This window comes from Leptosomus discolor, chromosome 6 (genome assembly GCF_034619465.1).
Source record: "Leptosomus discolor isolate bLepDis1 chromosome 6, bLepDis1.hap2, whole genome shotgun sequence".
Classification (NCBI taxonomy): domain Eukaryota; kingdom Metazoa; phylum Chordata; class Aves; order Leptosomiformes; family Leptosomidae; genus Leptosomus; species Leptosomus discolor.
Genome location: NC_141396.1, coordinates 6,839,265 through 6,856,775, shown reverse-complemented (window position 1 = coordinate 6,856,775; position 17,511 = coordinate 6,839,265). Strand labels below are relative to the sequence as shown.

General features: G+C 42.5%; 1 protein-coding gene across 1 annotated transcript in view; it reads left to right on the top strand.

Annotated features, from left to right (window-relative positions):
- The first annotated feature begins 2,208 nt into the window (after nucleotides 1–2,208).
- Nucleotides 2,209–17,511, top strand: part of GRK5 (G protein-coupled receptor kinase 5) — a 49,244-nt gene continuing 33,941 nt past the window's right edge. Inside the window, exon 1 of the mRNA XM_086467409.1 lies at nucleotides 2,209–2,247. Within this exon, the coding sequence (XP_086323535.1) occupies nucleotides 2,224–2,247 (24 nt within the window). The 5' untranslated portion in view covers nucleotides 2,209–2,223. The remainder of the gene's footprint in view (nucleotides 2,248–17,511) is intronic.

The following is a 17,511-nucleotide window of genomic DNA, read 5'->3' as shown; positions in this document are numbered from 1 at the left end:
TGGCAAAAAGGACACTGAATTTTTTGACATCTCCCTGGTGCACTTCAAATGGCAGACGGTGACTTTGAATCAGGTTTTATTTACCAGGGAGCCAATATATTACTAGGATCCAGACTCTAAAAGCAAATGAAGGAGAGAGAAATGGTCATTATTGGATAAATTGTAAATAGCATTGAATGGAGGACTCAGAAGATTTCCTAGGTGCTTCCATGCAGAGGCAATGCCAAGAAGTTCTCCTTTCTTTGCAGTCTTCTGCACAGACATTTACATTTAAGTACAATTATTTTCTTTTATTAAAATACATTATTTCTGTTTTCTTTTATATGAAAAACACCTAGTTTGTCTGTGAACCTAACCATAAAGTGTAAGATCCAAATAAGATGCAACTTTCACCTTTAAAAAAATTGTTCCTTCTGTTACTCTTGTCATTACTTTATCCCCTAGCAAAGAATCATGGAGAAAAATGATGTTAAGATGCTGTAAACATTCGAGAAGGTCTGTGCTTTAAGAGCTGAAATGACCCATACTCAGATACCATCTAAAAGGACAGGAAATTGGATGAAAGATTTTTTTAAACCCTTGTATTAAGTTTTATGAGAACATAATCAGTTCATCCTCAAAATGTTCACTAAAAGAGAAGTACTGCACTTGTGGATTTTAGCTTTCAGTGTATTTTTCATCAGCAGTACAGGTTTCTCTACTATTTGCAGTCATTGTCATTTCCCAAGCCAAATCAGATTGTAATTCTAGATTGTTCAAGCAGTCTGCTATGTATGTGTATAAATATGTAGCTTTAGACTTAAGCTGCAATAGCTAAATCAGCAGTGGCCAGATAGATGGGTAACAGCATTATTACTGCGTGGTGGTTTTCATGTCATTCCTAGGTCTGCTTAGCTAGGGTATCCATTACAGCCTGCCTCTGGATTTATTGCATCAAGCTTGGAGCAGTACATACATCTTCCAGTGGGCAATAGTTCTGAAATTTGTTCTTCCAAGTCTTTGCCAGTTCAGTCTGATTTACCTTCTTTTTTTTTTTTTTTTTTTTTTCCCTCACTTCCTCCTCATTTATCATTGCAGACAGCTTGTATTGGACCAGGTTACTTAATTGGTTTGGCAGGGTTTTCTGTGATCCTTTTTTTAATACGAACAGTCATGAAAGCTATTAGGCTGACTTTTTCTTTTTTTTTTTTTTTTTTTCTGGAAAATATTTTGATCCTAAGGCTAAAGCTTCATATCCTGGGCAGTGCCAAGTGGGAATGTCTCTAAGAACTTGTCTTTGTCATTTAGCCATGGGGTCCCGTGCGGCACATGTTTCCTTCGAACGCCTGCCATGGATCCAAAACTTTAACTGAAGTGATTAACATCTTTGTGGTGCACAAGTAATGCTTCTTTTGCTTCTTATGTAAACGCCCTGAAATTCATCAAAAGTCAGTAATGCTACAACACATGGAATAGTTAGAATCTTAAAATGCTGGTAAACTTTGTGGGGGGAAATGTCGTGCTCTCTTTTTTTAATGCACTGGGGAAGTCAAAGAGAATTTTGCCTATAGTGTCTGTTCCTCTAAATCGTCTCTCTTGTTTTATCTTGTTCCTAAGTAACCTGCTCTTAGATCTGCCTTCTGGAGAGACTGAGTCAAGGATCACTAAAAGTGATGGGCAAGTAGCTCTGCTTTGCAGAAGTATTGTTAGACTAAGGGGAAGACATAAACAAATAGGAAGGACACATCTGACCAAAAAGACAATCTACTGGAGTGGTGCTTGAAATACCGCTGTGGCGAGAATTAACAGACATTCACTTTCTCTACTAGCCAGAGAAATAATTTTACCCTGTATCCACCTTCCCTTTGAGCAAAGCCAAATAAAGTTGCCGTCTGTTGTCACTGAATGCTTTCTGAAAGCTGGCTTGGCAAGGCTATAAAATGTAAATTAACTAAATTGTATTGGTGTTAATTAAGAGAGATTATCTCAGAAAATGCACCACTAGGATTTGGTCAAAATACAGTGGAAGGTTTTTAATAGGACTGTATATACAGGTTTAACTTCCATCAGAAAATGGTATTTATCCTTCAGATTTTTCAGACAGAGCATTCCGTTAAGGCCACATCCAAAATGAAGTTATAATGGTGAAACATGAGTGCAAATATTGACTTGTTTTTATATCTGTTCCAGGCAGAATATGAAATTGCTCCAGATGAAAAGCTGGGAGAGAAAGGAAAGGAAATCATGATGAAATACCTCACCCCAGAGGTAAGGGGCAGCCAAAGGGGCATTACTGAAGGAATGCTGCAAGGCACACCTTTGCTAAACAAGGTTTTTATAGGCTTTGTAAGCCAGACTCCTAAAATTTATGGTGGCAATCTCCAGTGAATAAACCTGAAAGTCTTATACAAACAGTCAGAGAGAGAAAAAAAAATATAATCCAATCCAGAAATTGACTTCTAAGGATGAACTTGAGCTTACCAGGGGCTTAATTCATCTGTGGACGAGCAGGGGCCTTCTCTGGTCTCTTCTTGGTGTGCAAAGCTCTGCATCCGTGGTGTAATTCAAGAGACGTTGGCTGTTATTGACAGGTGCCACAAGTATTTCCTATCCAACTCAAAAGAGGTGGTGGCATTTCATACACTGTTGTTTAGAAAGCACGGGCAAAAATGGTCTTTGGTAACAGACACTGTATTTTGGCACAAAAATTCCTGCTCCTCCCCCCCACTATTTGCCTCAGGGTAGCCAGGGACACGCAAGACTGACATGGGACAGCGTCGTTTGGAGCTGAGAGGTGCTATCACCCCTTCTTGTTTCCACCGCTGTGGGTTCCTGAGCCTTGTACCTGGGGGTGTTGGAAGGAGAGGAGCCCATGGCAGCAGCCGTGTCCACAGGGTGGCACTCCGAACAGAACTACACATCTGCTGCGGGAATTTTGGACAGGCTGCACTGGGACTAACCCTTTTTTGGAGGAGTTACGATGATTTGCTGACCAAGTTTAACCTTTGCAACAAAAGTCACTGCCAGTAAGCTGTAAACATCCAACTTCAAACACAAGAACAATCCTAGGGTTTTTCCTTAATTGCCTTCCTAAGAGTAATCAAGACGTACAATTGCTGCTTCAACTGTTTTACAAGAGAAATACATTTGACCATCAGGGGAATTAATTTCATTTTTGGCAGATGTCTTTCTAGAGCATTTAAGTGATACAATATGTTTTGGAGGTGCAGGGGCAGAGCAGACCACTTTTTTTCCCGGTCAGTCATTTTCCTACAATAAATTTCAATGCATACTTTCAGTTATCTCAGACTGCATTTTGGGATCTGGTTTCATTTACTGAGCCTGGCTACTTTCATGTGCAGCCATTGAGCACTGCCAGTATGAGTTCCTGCTGCCCATTCATTAGGGGCATGGAGTCCCACTGCTTTTTAAATCCACCAAAATGACCGTTTGTCTTAAAATTTCTGTCAACAGAGGAACGCGGGACAAATACTGGGGGAAAATATTTCCCGCTGCCCCAGTTCCCATCTGGAAGTGGAGAAAGATAGCAGAGCTAGTAAAGTCAGAGAAGGATAGAACTGCTTCATTTCAGCCAGTCTCAGTGCAGGTTTCCAGATGCCAAAACCCTTCACTGCTGTCCCGTGGCACTCCTGCCACCCACAGTGCAGCAGAAGCACATGGAATAGTTTAGTGAAGTAAGTGAATGTGCAGTGAAGACCAATCTGAGAGCAGTTGCTTCTTCATCAAGAAAAAATGGTGGTGTTACGAGAAGGGAAATCCCTGGGACTCCAGAGCTGGAGTTTTCATTCTCTGCCATGCTCTCTCTGCTCTTCATAATTTGACCTGTGTGCCTGGTTGGTCAGTACGTGGAATGGGCACAGGATATTTACAGTCTGTTCTGAAGCTTTCCTGGTATTTGCAAGTTACCTTAACATCTTTGGGCAGAAGGCAACCCTTGTAATCTAAAACTGCCTCCCTGGTGGTGGTGTTTTAATGTCTGCAGTGGTCTTGATGCACTTTTTATTCTTAATGAGAAAATTCTGCTTCTTCCCAGAGGGATGTTTAAGCCCCATGTAGCAGAAGATAGTTCCCAGAGGCAAGATTGACTGTGCCATAGCAAGAATAATAGATTTTCTAACAGGTCTCCCACACAACAAATATTTAAAAAACTAGAGCAAGGCCTGGATTAATTTCATTTCTTTTTAGATACCTAACTAAGGTATTCAGGTTAGGACTACCTCATGGCCTACTGTCCTTTCTTGTCAAGAAAGAGAAATAAGAATCTCCAAAGGACACATTTTAAGCCGTTTGAAGTCAGTGATTTGAAGCCAGGTTAGATGCTCGCAATCAAAAGAGGTGAATTTGGATCCAAATATCCTAATGGAATATCATCCTGGCCAGCAGAAAAACCTTCTTGTCATTAGGAGCTGCATTTCTCCGTTTAGTTATCATGATACCTTGAAAGATAGAAATTGCCACTGATTCCAGTCTTCTGCTTTCAGTGGAACGCTTCTTTTAAGTAGGTATGTGTCTGTGCTTCAGAAAACCTGATTGTCTTGATAGAAAAATAGTGTGACATACAGCTTGACTGATAGAATAAAATTACAGGTTTAGCTCTTGGACAGATAATTCAGTCTTATAATGTGAGGAGTATTTTTCCCAGAGTGCAGGATCAGAAGCAAAATGAAAACAAAAAAGTAGACTTCATGCGTTCTAATATTTATAAACTATTTTTAGTCCTTGCTTAGGTTTTTAAATGTCATACATATTTAACATACAATGTGTCGGTATGTCATCATTCTAAAGTGCATTCATTTGCATAGGGACCATGCACTTTATTTAATAAAACTTATACTACTTGCACAGCAGGAAGGAAAAGAAAACACTTTCCCAGATGAACAGACATCACGCCAGTACTTAACAGCCTCACGTGACTCACGCAGCCACTGTCTGCAAGATGCTGCTACACCACCCATGTTAGCAGACTCAACCGTGTGGGAGCAGCGAATTCCCGCGTGGAGAGCTCTGTGTGAGAACATTCAGCACCAGCCCCGAGGCTGCTAAACAAGCTCAGTGCTTGCCAAGACGGTCGAGGGGGGAGTCACTTTTTCAAGTAATCACAATTCAGGCTCTTGGCAGCTTTAACATCCTGAGCAGCCCCTACGTGCTCGCTGGGGAAGTGGAGAAGAGGTCTAACAGCCTTTAGTTGTGGTTGACACCAGGGACGGCATGAGTGGGTCAGGCTTCCGCTATCTCCCTTGCCTACAGGCAACAGCAATGACAAATTCTGAATGTGTCCTGGCATCTGGAAGGGAAAATGGATGGTTTAGGCCCTCAAAGAAGTGGCACGTAGGAACAACCTCCCTAGGGATATGGTAGAGTCCTCATCACTGAAGGTTTTCAAGATGCTATCAGACAGAGTGCTAGGTAGTATCATCTAGGCTCCCCTTCCCACAAAAGTTTGGGCCAGATGATCTTTAAAGGTCCCTTGCAACCTGAGCTGTTCTATGATTTTATGTGCTCAGATCCTCACCTAGGAAGACATTAGTATTCCCTCTCTCTTGCCTAAAGTTTGCTGAGACATTCATATCCAACAGGCCATTCTGATGGGAGGGGAATGCAAGGAGTACCTGTGATCTTCACGCTGCAGATGCCAAAATACAGGCATTTTCATGGCTTCCGTAGCAGCGTCACTTGAGTGGTTAGCAGGAGAGTGAAAGCTCACAGGAGAGGTGTCCTCTAGCTGAAGACACCCCCATCCTTGAAACATGCTCTGAAGGATTGTTAACCTGCTGCTCTGAGGAGGTCCAGCTGTGAGCTGGCTGCTCCTCAGGGGCTATGTGGGGACGAGCACTGGTGAGAGGGCCTTGTCCGTTAAGAGGAAGAGACCCAACGAGGCATGTGCCGCTTCAGTACTGTGATCTGGAGGGAACTCCACCTGCAGGCTGCCTTTGCTTGACAGGAGCAGCGCAATGGTTGCCACACTGGCAAGGTCGAGGTTTCTTGACTGGAGTCTTGCTTCTTCAAGAGAGGCTTTAACAGTTTCCATGAAAAAGGCACTTAAAGCTGCCTTCTTGACTTAATAAGCCCGTAGGGCAAAAGTCCAACCCACAGGAAGTCTAAAATTTCTGAGGTTGTGAAATATGATGGTAAAACTGCTAAAATGAATTGGTCACAAATATTTCTTTCCTGGCTTTTCCTAATCTTAACAGTTGAGTGGGAATGTTTCAGTTTTAGGTTCCGGTTCCGTCTGTAAATGGAAAAGCCCTCAGTGCTTCGTGGAACAGTTGAGTTAAACTGAACCCAGCCTGGCTTCATTACCTGGCTGCTTCTTGTACTGGAAGAGCAAAGAGACATGTTTACCTTTGTACCACTTTCAAATTAGAGTTTTGCATCTCCGTGCAGCAATTCTTGCCATCCTGCCTGACAGCTGCCATGCCTTAATCTAGTAAATCATTAGCCCATTATTTTCTTTTTCACTGTAAATCACCTTGAGATGCTTTAAGAGACGCTATATAAAACTAAATTGATTTGAAATGGCTCTTAAGACAGTCTCCATCTTCCATTATAGGTTATATTTGGACTCAGCTGGGTACTAAAAATGTTACTGAATAGGATGTCTAATGTGTATTGTTATCCCCATTAATATACTTCACAGAATACGACAAACAGCAACAGCATTAGTTTTCTTATCTGAATTCCTGTTCAGTCTCCTTTCCTCCAGGAAACGCACAGAATAAAGGCCACGTTTGCAATTTCTTTCTGTGCTGCAAGAGGTTAGCGGGACACAGCAATAACCTCCTTACTCCAGTCTAAGGCTAGCAATGGGTATTTTGCTAAACGAAAACATGTCTTTGTTTTTATGAACAATTATAGGATAAGGAAGGGAGGGAAAAGTCCCATGAAAGGGAAACTGGCTGATCAGCAGTGCCTGGCCTTCCACTTGTCTACTGGCTAAAATGTGCTCTTCTCTCAAATCAGTTCTTTATGGTGAAGAAACAGCTATGTAATGTGGGTGGGATGAAATTAAAATGATACATGAGCCCTTCTGCTGGACAAAGCCATGCAGTTGAGTCCAGGCTCCTGCTCACAAACACCCTCTCTCAGCTCTGGGCGTTGTCAAAGAGGAGTTTTCTTTTTGCCCACCGTTGCTTTGCCTTTGGTTGCTCTCTCGTTGACATTTCTTTCCCCCTTCCTATTTTCACCACCAAAATAAACGCAAACTTGTGCTTCTGAGTGAGTCATCTTCGCTGATCACTAAAGCCTTCCGTCTCCCATAAGGAAAGTTTCATGTACCACTTTTTAATGATTCTGGCTGGATCCTGGAAGGGCAGGTCATACTGTACCAAGAATTGGATTCAAGTACAGAGACCTTTTCCTCTAACTGTTTAGTCTTACTTAATGCCTTCTAGGGAATGTGTTATAATTAGGTTTTGGAATGGCCAAACCAAAAGCTGAATGTCACTGTAAGGGAAGCTCTGAAAGAAAGAAACATTAAGCTTCTGTAAAGCAATCTGCAGAGTTTAATAGGAGACACAGGCTTCGTGTTTTGAAAGGTGAGCCTTCAGGGACTGTTTTCTACATTGTTACCTTTCTCGTACAAATTCAGCTTATATCACTTACATCCAGCGAGTCATCTCCGTCCTCCTGTAAGCTTATTGTCTTGCTGATAAAAGGCCAACACAATATCGCTTTTCGCTGGCTGCAGTGGATGGTCCCTTAAGGCTTAGTCCAAGAGTTATCTCCACAGCTAGTTTTCAAATTTTTCTAAACCCTATGCATTTCATTAGTGATCCAATTGAAGTAAGCAATGAATGAAGTGCCTGTCTGAACACAGTGTGTTGCATGGATTCAGGATGGGCTAGAATTATTTACTTGCTCAAAGCATTATTCACTGTGTCCTTTGGGTTCCTATTAGGAGACTTTTCAGGATGCTAAATACTTAAGTAGAAGTCCTGGCCTTACTTGAGCCAAGGAGAGTTTTGCCATTTAATTAATTGCCCTGAGACTTTACCCTTTGACTCAATGGATTTCTCATCTCCCCTTTCTATTGACTTCACTACTCTATGGGCACCATTTTAGCCACAGATGATAGCATTACTTAGGCCTCTGCTTTGCAGCTAGCATAATCGATACATAATCCAGTCTCCAGAGAAATCAATACATAATTCTTGTTGTTGTTCCAGAGACAGCACAATCAATATCTCTGCTGATCACTATGTCTTGGTCCAGGAAAGTACCTTCTCAGCGTACTTTCTGCATAAGCTCATCTTTCCAAAGTTCAATTCTGGGAAAATGTCTGAGCAGCAGAACAGCAACCTTGTTACTAAATCAATGCTTTCTAATCAGAATTTATTTTAATAAGCATTCTTCTGTCACTAGGGCCAGGCTGTAATACAGAGTGGCAGAGGAATCTGAAAAATCACAGTGTTGCCTTGATTAGGAGTCCCCTTGCTGTGGTCTGAGACTAAAAGGCATTTTCTCACGGTTTGCTCAAGTCTTATTTCCTCCTCCTTTACTCACTGTTTATAATACAAATGTTAGTTAACTAAACACACTGAGGATTTCTGTCTCTTGCAATGGTGCCAAACTGCATGAGAGCCTATGGAAACAACATGGAGTCTGCTCTGTCCCAGATGCTGCCCCAGAATAGGTCCTTGGGCGGTCCTGCATCCTGTCCTTTAGACCTAAGGAGGGCTGCATTTGCAATGCATTTGCTCAAACTGGTTGAAAGTTTGGGCTGGAGTCATTAACTACACTGGGTTTATGCTAAGCAATGCTATTAGTTGAAGCTCCGCTTTTCCTTCCTGGTTGTTTTGGAGAGGTTACACTCCCAAGTTCACATGCTTCTTAACTGTTTGTCGTTTGTGGTCAGGAAAATCATTGGGATGACTTGGTCAGTGGGCAAAAGCCTTCTAGCTTCCCTCTGTTTGCTGGAATTACTCTGACTTGACCCTTTGGGAAGTGGAAACTTGCTTCAGCTAATTGATGTCAACCACACATGTAAACCTGGCTCACATCTGTCTGCTGAGGCAGGGCAGGCCCCCCAGGCTGCTCTGACTCCTCTCGGAGACTAGCCAGGGCACCCAAAAGGGCTGAGGACACTGTGCAAATAAAGAGCCGTCTGCTCAGGATTATCTGAGAACAGGAAGGATGTACTTGTCTGCCCTTGGCTAATGAATATGCTCATTATAGTTTCCTCCTCTCATGTTCAGGGGGGTCATCTTTTCCTTAGTCCCTCTGCATACCCCTCATCACTCATACTCAGTTCATATGGATTATCCAATGGCCAGGGAAGTTAATTCTAAGCCTTCAGGGTTCATTCAGCTTCCCCAGAAACAGCCTCTTCTGCCTGAAAATTTTGCCCACATGGGAAAAAACGAATCAGCCTTTTCCAGCTGTCTGAAACACTGGCTTGTAAAACATCCAGAAATCTGCAGGAGATGGCTTTTGTGCGTTTGCACAGAATGACATTAAAATAGCCTTCTGCTGAGTCCAGCCCCTCACTCTCCCGATACACATATTGCAGCCTCGGTTGTCCAAACACAGGGAGGCATCTAGGTAGGAGAGATGAGATGCCTCTTTCTGCCCCCTGACTACAGGGAGCCCAGGTAGACTTTGAGTGTCTCGGGTTTTAGTGATTAAAGTTCAATGAGGTGAATTCCATGCTAGGTGTAATCCATAATACATTAAATTACATTGCATGGGCTATCCACACAGGTTTCTGTGTACGATTTCTCGATGGTACGGGAGCCCTTTGAACACCTGACCTCCACAGCCCTTCTACCCACCCGCTGCGACTTGCAGCAACTTTTCTGGTTGGTTCAGCTTTGGATTTCTGAAGCTAAAAGTGTAATGATTCAACAAATGTCTCTCTGAGCTCAGGATCCGTTGTGCTAAACTTGGAAGCAGTAACAGGCAACCGTATGCTTGATCCCAACAAAGAAGAGAATGAAGAGGCACATGATGAAAATGGAAGTTAAACATAAACATTTCTCATCTGATTCCCTTGTAATAGGAAATTAGGAATTTGGAAAAACATCTAGAGACTTCAGCAGCTGAGTAGCCTCACAAGAATGGGCCAGGCAAATTCAGATGAGATGCCTTAGGCTGACACCTTTGGCTGGGACAAGGCAACTAGAAGAATCACTAAGCTAATAATGTTAGAGTGTGTTATTTTGAATTGGAACCAGGAATCACAGCATTACCATAAGGAATGTTTTAAATTTCACAGAAAACAAATATATTTCAATTTGTTAAAATATCACTAGATTAAGTGCAAAAAATAAGAAAATAAGCAGATTTTTTAAAAAAAAAAAAAAGTCTTTTAGTTACAAATGGATTTAAAAATAATCAGCATATGTAAGTTGTGGATATGTGGCACTTCAAACTTTTCATGTTTAATATTTTTATTCCCAGTAATGCAACTAGACTTACAAAATTCACTTAGCCTGCATGCCAAGCCTCAGGTTGTATGTTAATTTATTATTTTTCAATCAAGCCAGACTCTGACCTGAGTCGAAAATGAAGCATATAGCAAGTTTATTACCATGTCACAGATGCTGTTTGTCCAACAAGCAAAACTGAGGAAGAGCGGAATATGCCACTGCAAACAGTGTGTCATCTCCTACAATAAATGTCTTCCCTCTCAGTTCTTTGCAGATGGCTATTACCATATGATCGTTAATGGATCGTGTGACACAGGTGATTAGGGAATGCCCTGTTCCCAGCAGTGCTAGTGATTTTGTTTGCTTTCATGGGTGTTTCCAGTCTTTCTGTGAGTGGTCCACTCGTTCCTGCCTGGTGTTTATTTAATTCACTTCCTAATCCTTTTCAAGGCCTTCCTGAACTCTCTTTGGGATTTTTCATTTCTTCATTCAAGTGTTTCCTCAGGATTTTGATCCGCTAATGGAAAAAGATGAAGGCAAATTCTGCAAAATCCCCGCTGCGACTGATAGCACTACAGCCATTCACTTGAGCACAGCCTGGATCAGGCCTTCATGCATGAGCTACCTTCATGCAAAGCAAATAGCTCGTGGGCTTCAGTGCGAGGATCGCTTGCAAGGGAAGGGTTACTCATGTTTACAGGCTTATGTCTCAGAGGAGTGAATTCAAGCAGGGATCTGTTTGTTTTCCTGCAAGAAAGCCATTCAATAACGTTGAGGTTGTAAATGAGTGTTTATAGATTTAGGGATTTTTTTTAATGGAACAAATGACATTTGGTTTACCAGAGGAAGCCAAGCTATGACTGTTGCAACATAAGGTTGCTTGCTAATGTTTAGGCTATCCATCAGTGCAGGAGGATGTTAAAAGGTAGAAAGGTTCTGATAAGAGGCTGGACACTGGATGCTATCCAAACCTATTAAGCACACGTGATGAGAGAGAAAAACTTTCTGAGAACAGAAGCTTTCAAAATTGTCCTGTCATCTTTGTTGCTACTAATGTTGAGAGTACCATTCTTTTCCCAAAATGCTTTATCGAACATCTGGCTCCTTGTAGTAATGCGCTATAGCAATGGTTCGGTTGGGTTGCTAACAAAAAAAAGGTTACATGACACTTCCAAGGACTGTGAGAGTAACCTAGCTTTTGGGTAGCTAGAAAATCCTGGTTAGTATCAGCCTTCTCTTCTACTCTGTTTCTTAAGCTACCTTCTTCATCCTCCTGACAGCTACGGGTACTGGTTATTTCATCTGTGTTTTCATCCTTTAATCTGTGTGCAAAATGCTTTTAATGCAGAAAAATAGGCAACAACAAGTAAAGCATACTTTCCCTTCCCCCGCTTTAAAGCAACTTTATATAAAACAATTTCAGCTGGCTAGTTTATGAGCACCCCTACACCAGTAAATCTATGTGTCTACAGAAAGGAGGAGAAATTTCTTTCCTTGGTAAAGAAACCTCTATAAGCTGGCTTTCAAATAATTATTTAAAAAGTATGGGTGGGGAAGGACTAGCGTTTAAAGGTACCGAAAAATACCTTGCCAAGTACTTCTTGTGAGGCCCAGTTTGTCACTAACTGAAGTCAAAAGCATATCTTCCGTGATGACCAGTTTAGGTTCTTAAACTAAGCTGTACCAAAACCCCATAGCTGGTTGGGATTGCGGTGAGTATTTCTATTTAATTGAAGAGTATAAAGTCTGCAGCTGATTCACTGGACTTGCAAAAGAAGCTGATGAAACAACTAAATTTTGTCTCATGGGACAATTTGTTATTTCAAAATTACTTTCTATGGGGCTTTGAGTGTTTAAGATTTCCTCTGGTCACCTACAGGAGCCAGGAAGAAATTTCTCCTTGATCTAGGCAATCTTTTCTCTTCCTTTGTTGCTCCAAAACTCATGTTGTGGTTACACCCCCAAATTTCTCTGAATCAAATAATTTAACATTCCAAGAAAACCACACTTTGGATTGAAGAGCATTATGTAGGAAACATTTTGACTCACACCATTTGCATGGCAGTTGCTTGTCTGCCACTATCAGGAACAGAAATGTGGTTTCTAGAAAGGAGCAGCTACAAAAAGGTCTACTGAGAACAGGAAAAACAAGGTATAGCTCGATAGCAGGCCCTGTTGCTGATTAACAGGAGAGCCATGAAAAATGCTTCGTATACTTTCTATGCACTTGTCAGAAAGGAAACCTCAGTGGTTGCTAAGTTTCTCCAAGGAAGGGCATAGTTCAAGGCTACAACTTATACCCCAGCACCAAAGAGGAAGGATGCTGGAAACCCAGAGAAGAAACTTGTCCTTTTCCTACCAGTGGGCTTGCCAAGACCCAAGAGGCAGCCCAGCGAGTCCAGAGCAAGCAACTGGGCTTGAAGCTACATCAGATGTACTGCAATAAATGAGTTTATGAACTGAGGTGGTTATCGTTGCCTTTTGTGATGGATGACTTCTGCCCCTCAGGCAGAAGAACATGTTGAGCTGTTTGCTAAGGGCTCTATTGTCTTCAGTCATTGTATTTTTCTGTGTGTCAACACATGGTTTGATAGTTTAGTAGAGTGTGAGGGAAAACAGATTCATCATGATTCCAGATCAGCTTGCAGCTACAAAACAAACCCCACAGTTGATAGGCCCTGCTGATTTGCTTCATCTAACTAACAGCAAGTGATCCTGTCCTCAGTACTGAAAATGCCATTTGATCAGAGAACAGGGTTCAATTTTTTCCGCTGTCATTGACCCACTCTGTAATACTGGGTGAGGTATTTCATGTCTTTGGCCCCAGTTCCCACTCCCAGGGCTATTGAGACTGGTTTGCTTTGGGAGCTTTAGCTCTCATGACATGTGTATGTAGTGCCTGGCATTACAGGCCCCCATTCTCAGGTATAATGTCTACATGTTGTCGTAACAGATAAATTGCTGCTAATAATGCAGCTGCTCTCCATGCTCCACGTCCACCTCACTGCCAATTCCTACATCTGTCATCTCAAAGCAAATATCCTGGAATTATGAAGCCTTGTGCTTTACTGGTTTGCCTCATACAGACCCAGATGACTTTGTGGTAGGAAAAAAAATAAAAAGAAAATGCAGAAGTTGATTACTTAAAGTGTTGCAGCTGCTCCTGATGTCGAATTGGCTGTTTACTACATATACAGCTAAAACCGAACGGACAAGATCAGACACAGGGCAAGAAAAAAGAATGTTCCAACATTTTTGCGCATAACACCAAAAAGCATCAGGAGACTGCGTATGCTGTGACAGTGCTGGGAACCTTTCCCTCACCAGGTTGAAACACATGCCTAACCCAGGTTTCCCAAAATCAATGTAACACCAAGACACTCTATCTCCTCTTCCATTGCTTTCCTCTGCGTTTCTCGGTTGGACTTCATGATCTTAAAAGTCTTTTCTAACCTAAATGATTCTATGGTTCTCACCGTCAGCCCCTTCACACTTCTCCTCCGTCAGTCACCAGCTGCATGGTCAATACTTCCCAGGCTGTAGCTCAGGCTGAATCTCAGCTGGCACTGGCCTGCCCTTGCCCAAAGCGGGGAGGTGGGGGGACATCAGCGTCACCCAAAGTGGCTCCAGACATCTCCCTGCGGTGGGGCAAGCAGAGCCCAGGCTGTGCCCTGCACTGGCATGTTCCTGCTCTGAGGGCAGCAGTGCAGACCCCAGTGGAGATACCACAGGCCAGTTCTTGGGGTGAATCTCTAGCCACAAGTAGCAGATCAGCCTTGGAGGCACATAGAGGCACAATTTCATGGCCTCTGTTTTGCCCTCCATTACCTTTCCCCTTCAAAAACATGCATTACCTGAGCACATAAACTTGTCTTTCCTTGATTTTGCGCCTACCAGCATGACTTGTATATATCTACCTAGTCTCGCTTTTTCTAGTAACTGCTCTGATTTCAGTCCTCTTTTATGGCTCCTTATGAGTGTTGGCCTCAAAGGACTGAGGACAGTCACCCCATTGCTACTTGTCCTGCTACTCCCCGTGCTAGCTGAGCCTTCCTCAGACAGCTAGAGAACTATGTGACTCTGCAAAAGCACAGCAGAAATGGCATTGTCTGTGGCAGACTTCCCATCCTTGACACAAACCATTGCTCTCCGTTGCTGGTCTTGGGTCACGGCCCTGTGAGTGCAAATCAAATGCAGCCACATAACAGCTGGATGAAACCAGTATTTCCAGGTTTTTGTGTATGAACTCTTTTCATCCCATCATGCGCCATCTCACACCAAAGTTCATTTTAGCCTGTTTCTTTCATAGTTTTGAGATCTCTACTGGTAGCAAATCTGTGTGGAGATTTGCAAATAGATTAGATGTGGAAAATTGCTGTCAGCATCTGAAAATACACATCTCATTAAGACAGAAGTGCTTGGAACCGGAGACAGCTCAAGAAAAGTTATGGCTTGAACTTTTGTCCATTGACTGAAAGATTTTTAATTGTTTTAAGCTAGTTTGTTGTGGAATGTTTTCATAACCTGAGACATAACATATGCTGCACGTTATTTATTTTATGCAAGTGACTTTTAAAACAACTCATCATGTTTCAGTATCATGGCTGCATGTCTGAAACTCGCCAGGAAAGCAGTTGTGTTTACGACAGAAGTTTGCATGAAGACTATTCCATCTAAAAAGTGTGGTATCTTTCTGGTTCGTGTAATTTTTGTAGTGATGAGCAGTTGTGCTTTAAAATGACTCACATCCACTGGCAGGAGCTGGTATAAAATGAAAGCCTGTATTTCTAGGTTTCTGTTCCTTATTCAGTAATTGCAAGCTACAAATGCACTGATTTGAGGAATCTGAGCATTTCTAGCTTTCATTTATCTTAGTAAGACTTCTTTGATTTCAGTCACAGATGATGATCAACTCTTCCGCAACTCCTAACCTCCCTGTTCACTGTTCTGTAAAATATTGAGAGATTGCCACCTAGCTCATGAAGACTTAATCATGCAATGAAGCTTTAATATTTTGAGGTTCTTAGGTGAAAGGCAGTGAAAGGATAAAGAATTACCTCCAGGCTACGGACCTGCTCTGTTTCTTGCAAAGTCAGTCTGACCGAAGTCAATGCTATCCCTTTTTCTGATCTGAAGTTCAGGGCTCTGCAAGCCATTTCTTTTTTCTAGGAAACAGCGGTGATTGAGACAAGTGTCTTTGAAGCAGGACTGTTCATTTGCAAAGGTACTTATTCCGTTGCTCAGAGCTCCAGATTTCCTTTGGTGAGCACTCAGAATACAAACTCCCTTCCTCATCTGTTCTCGGGGCCATGCCACGTGCCTGTGTTTTGCAGCGTCCAGTGTTTTGCAAAATCATTGGTACAAAGGACTGGGAGAGGGCTCAAGAACCTCTACCACTGAGCAGAGATCAAGTACAGATGCCTGTCTACCCTCGGAGGTCTTTCAGACCTCTTTCAGACACTTTCAGACCTCTGAGAACAGAGTCCACAATATTCATATGCCTGTTCTTGTGCTTCCCTATGTGAAAAATTAGAAAAAAAGCCTTTGTACCCAGTTAAGTGGATTCCTTCGCATCATTCCCCCGCTGTAGAGCAGAACATGCAGAATAATTGATCCCTGCCCTCTTTATTAAAAACATTTCTATATTAAAACACCTTTATCATGTTTCACTCTTCCTTTTCCAGACTAAACAAATCTAGTTCCTCAACACTTCCCTTTGGCATTTTTTTCCCCAGCATGTTTCTCAACCCTGCAGACACTTGGTGCTCTCATCAGCTCCCTACAGCTTTCTCAAACGGACCCCAGCTGGATACGTGTCTCTGGCTGGAGTCTCAGCACGTCCCTCTCAGTTCCCTTTGTCATTCGGGCACTTTTCCCACAGAAACAGCAGTGTTGCACACAAGAAACCAACTCTGCACGTGCAGGTTTGTGTTACATGTGCAACTGCTCTGGGCTCCGTAGAGCTATCGGAAGTGATTGGAGTCAATTACACAGCGACACCTGCTACTCACCCCACCTCAGTTTCCGAAAGGCTAACCCCAACTGCTGGGTTGTCAGGAGAATGCTTTTGCTCACTGGAGTTGCAAACCCCTGCTAGCTAGCTGTCTGCTTTCACTTCCACAGTGAAACACCTATAGTGCACTACGTCTTGACCGATGTCATACACTTTAAACATTTGGAAGTTCTGTCTTAAGGAAAATTAGAACAAATAGCATGTTTTAATTAATTACCAGAGAAGGTCTTCTGAATGCCTCCCTTGGTACTGCTGGCATTTCAGCTTGTTTTATAAAGAATTTGATTAGCTGATAGATTGGCAAAAGGTCAGGCGTCTTCTCCACACAGTCAGAGGGGAAACACTTACAAAGAAATGTTGTAAAAGTACCACGGCAAACATATAGAGAAGATTTTATGAGAAGGCTTATTTGTTTGCTGTCCTGTTCAGTGAAGGTCAACAAATACTGTGTCTTGAAGGGCTGAGTGAAGTAGCCTGTAGCAAAACTTACAGAGCTGTCAAAAAAGGAGAGTTTACATTTTAAAGTACGGTGATGCAACATGACATTCAATATAACAGATAATGGGGAGGTACACAGCCTGGAAGCTTTCATCTGATCTGAATCAGGTTTTGCTTCTTTTCGGTCCTTGAGCATGGGGACATGGGCAGTACCAGACGCAGCACGGACAGACACAGCTGCCTGGCAGGGCTCCTCTGGCATTCAGGCTGCCAGGGACAACTGTGGTAGTGCGGGAAAGACCAGATTCCATTCAGCCTGCAGTGCTCTCCGCTTCCAAGAACCTGGTATTTATGGGTGATACTGCATTCAGCTTCAACCCTAACCACCGTGCTGTTTGTCAGTGGTTGCATCCTAGTGAACAGGAGAGGAAGGGGGAAGAAGCCACCATCAACCTCTCAGCAAAATATGGAAACTATCTTGCAGGCCCAGAGGCTTAATTTGGAAGGAACAACGATCTCCCCATTTTTGCAGACAGGAGCACAAGTAACCTTGAACAAGTCTGTGACATCTCAGCTGTTTTCATGCCATTTACTGAAATGGAAGAGCAGCTGGGAGGATCTCTTTTGTCTTTTAAATTAGAAAAAACGAAGTTGAGAAGTGGAGACTTTTTTCTCAGAGTGTGTTAATGGCAC